Below are 5,889 nucleotides of genomic sequence, written 5' to 3' on the forward strand. Positions count from 1 at the left end.
GTACTAAAATGATGTAGAAGAGGGAAGGGGGACCAAAAAAAAAAAAAAAAAGGAGACTTGACCTTGGCTTCCTGCCTGGTGCTAAAAGTGTGTTTTGATGGAACGGGATAGGCGGGAAAGCAAGCTGCCTCCCTAATGCAAATATCTCATGGAGCTGTAAGATGTGTGGAGTGCAACCCAAGTGTTTGGAAATAAAGTTATGACAAGTTCCACCCTGAAAGGACAAAATGGTATTTTTCAGAGGGTTACAGCTGAGCCTGTTGGAAGTAAGTGGCCACCAGCACAGCAAGCAGCAGCTTCTGACACCAGTACTGCGTGTCACATAAATGTCATGATCCGAGGGGCTCCTGAGTAGTCTTAGACTTTCTCAAAAAAGAAAATAAAAAGATGAAAGCATTTAGTCCTAGCACTTTTTTTTTGAGGAAAAAATCATGGAAACATTCCACTGGTTAATGTCTGCTGAATAATTAGCAGCCAGGGCTGCTGTGGCTGGAAACAGGCAGAGGCCAACAGAAACCACTGTGCTGTGTTATCATCTTGCTGTGTATCAGCTCAGGATGGATGCAGGATTTGAAAAAAGTCAATTTGTCCTGGTTTCTGAGATCTGTGCCTTTCCACGTCCCTGACCACTTGTTACATGCACTAACCATCTTATTGATACAAGGGCAATTGCTGTTTTGATGTGCAGCAGGTGTCACTTGCTTCTTTTTTTCTGGAAACTGCCAACAGCCTCTTTAAAGCTTCTGGCACTTCCCTTAATCTGAACAACAATTTATTGAGGTGAGATATATTTGACTTCCCTCTGCCCTGGCAGGCACAGAGCCCTGTGCAGATTAGGCCAAGTTAAGGGCACCTATTTGAAGCTGTGCCCTTGCTATATACCATAATCAGCTCCTGAGGTCGGGCCCAGCAGGGATGAAGGGGACCCCAGGACCACCATGTGCCTGGCTGAGACCTGGAGGAAAGAGATGTCGGCACCTGGCTGCACAGGCTGTCCCACGCATGTGGACTCTCCACAGGGAGGGGATAGGTGCTGCTCTGGGGACCTGTAGCAGGATAAAGCAGCAATCTCCGCAACAGCAGCTTCGTGGCTCTGCTCCACCACTGATGAGAAACACATCTTGCTCCATACTTCACCTTGCTGTAGCCAGGCTGAGCACTTCCTCAGCTCCCATTACCACCCTGGCAGGATGGAAATCCCTCCTCTAGCTTCACACACTTGCAGCATGTTCAGGGAGGAGACCAGATGAGTCTTGCACCTTGCCCTAGAGGGTTTGTAACTTCACTGAGAAAGGCAAACCCCTAAGAAGAGGGAGATTTCTCTGCAGGAGGTGGTGCATGCCAGCAGCAAGCGGGCAGCAGGGACCTCTGTGGTGCTGCATGAGGGGGCTGCTGGGCTTTCCTGCTTGTCCTGGAGCGTCCGGACAGGATGTGCAGACCCCAGCTGGGGACTGTTCTGCCATGGAGCTGGGGTAATGTAACAAACAGTCCCACACTCAGGTCAGAGGCAGAGAGGCAGATGTTCCTTGTCAGGCACCTTCACTTTCCACAACCATGCAGCAGCTGGTCCTGGTGATGCTCTTTTCCTCCAGCCCCTCAAGCCTATTGGCACACTGGTTTGTGTTTCAGCCCTGCTCCCATCCTCAGCACAGGCTGCATGTGTCTGGATGCAGCTGGACAGACCCCAGGACATGGCTAGGCCAGCCTCCTGAGCAGTCATGACAAACAGCTAAGCACTTGCATGGGCTTGCTGTCCTGCTGTGTGGAAATACATTAATTGCATTAGTATTTCCACTGGAAATTATAACTTAGATCCATTAACTTCAGCCAATTTCCTTACCCTGCGTCTGCTAAAAGGACATCTCTGCTTTTTCCACTGCAGTGTCTTGTCAGTGCCACTGGTGCTAAATTTGTGGCAGGCTAGTCACATCCATGTGACACTTCAGTAGAGGCCACACATTACCTCCACCTCCTGTCTTCCCCTCACTTCCCCCAGAGGTAGCCCAGCATCTGAGCTACTGAAAAACAGAAAGCCCTTTTTATGATCAACTAAATCAGATCCCAAACTCCATTACTAATTCGTAAAGATGTGCCGTAATTTAGATCACCTTGGATGGTCTTTAGGTCATTCACAGGTGTAAAGTCAGGAGGATTAAGGGCTTATAATATTTGTCTGGTACTGTTGCTACCAATTCCAGCAAAAATAATGGAGCTAGCTCCTTGGGTTTCCTGCCACCACAAAGTACACACATGCACACACTCTCTATTTTATGAATGTTTACATACCCGAGCTGCCAGGAATCTCACTCCCGTTGCTTCCCACCACCTTAACACACTTTCCTGTATCTCTGTGAATTTGTTTTCTCACCGAGCAGCTGGTAATATCCCTTTTGCTTGGGAGCAGGCGGAGACCTGACCTCCTTGGGTGCCAGAAAAGCCTGGCAGAGGGCGCACCTACAAGCTGTGGTTTCTATCTCAAGCCATTTACACCTCCCAGTGGCTACCCAGAGATGTTCCATGGAAGAAGCACAAGGTCAAAATAAAAGGAAGTATTAAAAAGTTACAGACAGGTGGGGAAAGGCCACGCTGACATCCGCCTACTCCCCCTGAAAGGCCACAGCGTCTGAGGAGGCGCCTGGAACAGAGGAAACATCTACACCCGCTTGCAGAGACCAGCAGAAAGGCACTTCCACACCTACACCTCCAGGGTCACAGCCAACAAAAATAGCATCAGACCCAAAAGATATGTATAGAATAGTGACTGCAGAAAGCCTCGGCTCATTTTACACCCCCAGCAAAAATAAAGTCAGGAGGTTTGTCCTTCCTCTGTTCCCAGCCCCTGTACATCGGAGCACTGCTGCAGAAAAGACACATCTGTTTACCTGAGGATTCCCATGGGAGCAGGGGAGTGAAATGCCCAACTCATCTGAAATTCACAGGGGAAAACCTTGCTTGTGATGAAAGCACTTCCCTTTCCTACCTTGAAACTTTGGGAACTGAGTGGTAGGAGGGGGAATAAACCAAAACACCTGACCCCCAACTTGTTTTCAACAATTCAGGCTTTTTTGTACTCAAGTTCTTGCTCCGTAACTCAGACGCAAGCAGATTTGCAGGCTTCCTACTGCCAAATGGCTCCAGGTGAAGGGAAGTGCAGGTGTCTGAAGATAGCAACCTTGTTCTTTTGCTATGGGAGCTGTACCATCATCAAATATATCTGTGGCAAAGCTGGCACTTGGATTCAGTTTACACTCAGTGCTCAAAGTAACCTCTTATTACCCTGACGGGGAGTTAACCTGGGCAAAGAGTGCAGCCACCCCATGAGACAGTTCTCCAGCCTTTAGCAATGACCAGCATGTGAACCCATGCTCAGCGGCTCGGGGACAAGGTAGTGTTGATTTGAACATCCCAGTGCCAAACTGGATCAGACCAAAGGTCTGTTGTGGCTTTCCTCTTACCTCCAAGAGCAGTCAATGCTTATGGGGGAAAACAGGAATGAGAGAGTGATACTTTTGCTGTGCATTGTCCATCAACATGTCGCAGAGGTTTGCCTTTGCCTTTAGTAAACCTCCAGGGACTTTTCCTCCATAAATTTGTCGAATTGCTTTTTTGACCCAGTTTATACTTTTGACCTCCACAGTATCATGTGCCAACAAGCCCACAGTTTTATATACACACACGCAGCTGGAAAAAGTAATCCTTTAAACCTCCTGCCTTTATCATTTCATTCACTGCCCCCTTCTTCTTCCCTGCCTTCTGGCCACTCTGACCTGTTTCAGCTCTCATGCAGGAAAGCGGTTCTTAATTTCTCTGCTAAATGTGTGCACAGGTCTGATGCAGAATCTTCTCCCTCTGTATTTTGTGACAAGTTTAGCATCTGCTTGCATTTGACCCAGGGAAGGAGAGGGCTCCAAAAGCAGTTTCTGCGCTGAGGACAAGTTAGAGAAGGGCTTGGGAGGTTCTGGACATTTATTCCTTCTTCCCAGGCCCAGCTGTAGTATCCCAACTGGAATGTGCTGGGCCTGGATGGATTGACCCACACAAGAAGGCTAGTGAGCATGGCATTGCATTCATTCACTTTTTCAGTAATCTTCTTTAATAATTGACTTTCATTTATTCATTTACCTATCTTTATTCATTTGCATCTATCAAAGTTCTGGCACGGCTCTGGCGGGTGGTGTAAGGCTCCAGTTTTTTCATTCTTCTGCTCAGTGTGAATTCATGCCCACACAAATTCCCACTCTGGCCTGGAGGGCTCTGACTTTTAGCCACGAGGTGGGGTGAGCAGCTAAATTCCTGAGCTGAGCATGTGCACAGGCAATGCAAGGCAGACCACCATGGAGTCGGGGTTTGCCAAGCTAAATCACTGGAAAAAAAATTCCTTCTCGGGTTCAGCCTTTGCCGCTTGATCTGCGGAAATGTGCAGCCGTAAATCCCAAGTTTCCAAAACAAATGTACACGGTGCAAGCGAATAACACAAAAGCAGCAGGGGCAGAGGGCTGTGCTGGCGGAGGGGCTGCCGGCCCTGGGCTTGCTGCAATCCCACTCCGAGGTCAGCCCCATGCCGTGGCTGGACGACAGGAGGAACCGGGCAAAAACCAAGCTGGGAGCGACTTGGTAGTGAAATAGTTATCTCGGCTGGCTTTCTCGGTAACTCTTGGAAAGTCCCCGAAATGACGTTTCTAACTAACAATTAAAATGGGTTTAATTATAGAGAGGCTCAGAGCCCTGGGAACAAGCACCATCTACAGAACGAGTAAACAACTGCAGAAAATAATAGGCTGTTCGCTCCCCTGTCTACTCCCCACTTCTGGCCAAGGGAAGGGGAAAAAACAAGAAACTATAAAGAGAAGGAAATTCGAGGAACCTGATTGCTCTCCTTAAGTAAATAATAATAGTAATGATCATTAAAAAAAATCTGGAATAGCCTGAGCCTGTGGGCATTTCTCTCGGTTGGTTATTTTGGTTGTTCTTGAAGACCAAAGGAGGGGAAAAAGATCAGCCGCCAGCGCAAAGTCCAGATGCCGCGACTCCAAAGCAAACAGAGGAGGAAGTGGATCATTTGTTTGAAGTTTTCGGTGCGATGGCCGCTCGGGTCAGCGCTCTGCAGCCCAAGGCAGGGGTTTCTGTTCTCCCAGCCAAGCTGGAGTGCAGGGAAGGAGGAAGAGCCTGCAGTGCCGGGGCAGGGCCCCCCCTCGCCCGCCTGCGCGGGGAAGAGGGCCCAGATGCCATTGCTCAGCCTCGGATGAAACACCCACCGAACTTACAGCTGGGGCTAAAGGGGATGAGTGCGCTGAGGCGCCCTGGTATTGACAAGCCTTCAACAGTTTGGCTCATTTTTATTTTTATACAGAAACTGCCACCATCTTCCCCCCTTGTCTCTGCCATACCGGTATCAGTATGAATCATTGAATCATACTTTGCTTACTAAAACCTGGAACAGATTACTTGCTTAGAGACCTTCTTTTCTTTATTTCTTTTTTCAGTTTTACAGTGTGGAGTCCTGGGGACTAGGAGAAAAGGCAGGATTTATCAAACACCCTTTTAAAGGGCAGACACGTATTTTAACAACTTAAATTACTGGGGATGTGAGCTATTTCCCCTTGCAGAGCCTGCCAGGTTTCAGTAAAATTTTGAAAAAAAGGAGTAAAGTTCCGAGGGAGCTTTTCTTTATTTCTTTTTTCAGTTTTACAGTGTGGAGTCCTGGGGACTAGGAGAAAAGGCAGGATTTATCAAACACCCTTTTAAAGGGCAGACACGTATTTTAACAACTTAAATTACTGGGGATGTGAGCTATTTCCCCTTGCAGAGCCTGCCAGGTTTCAGTAAAATTTTGAAAAAAAGGAGTAAAGTTCCGAGGGAGGGGAGGGGGGCGGCGGGGGGTGATCAGCA

The 5,889-nt window shown here is 48.2% G+C and overlaps 1 protein-coding gene across 1 annotated transcript in view; it reads left to right on the forward strand.

Moving 5' to 3' along the window:
• ZFP36L1 (ZFP36 ring finger protein like 1) overlaps positions 1 to 5,889 on the forward strand; it is a 24,673-nt gene that overhangs the window by 14,982 nt on the left and 3,802 nt on the right. Inside the window, exons 2-3 of the mRNA XM_017741626.1 lie at positions 1,674 to 1,681; positions 4,042 to 4,047. Coding sequence (XP_017597115.1) covers positions 1,674 to 1,681; positions 4,042 to 4,047 — 14 coding nt within the window. The remainder of the gene's footprint in view (positions 1 to 1,673; positions 1,682 to 4,041; positions 4,048 to 5,889) is intronic.

The sequence above is a fragment of the Corvus brachyrhynchos genome, unplaced genomic scaffold, assembly GCF_000691975.1.
Source record: "Corvus brachyrhynchos isolate BGI_N302 unplaced genomic scaffold, ASM69197v1 scaffold115, whole genome shotgun sequence".
Classification (NCBI taxonomy): domain Eukaryota; kingdom Metazoa; phylum Chordata; class Aves; order Passeriformes; family Corvidae; genus Corvus; species Corvus brachyrhynchos.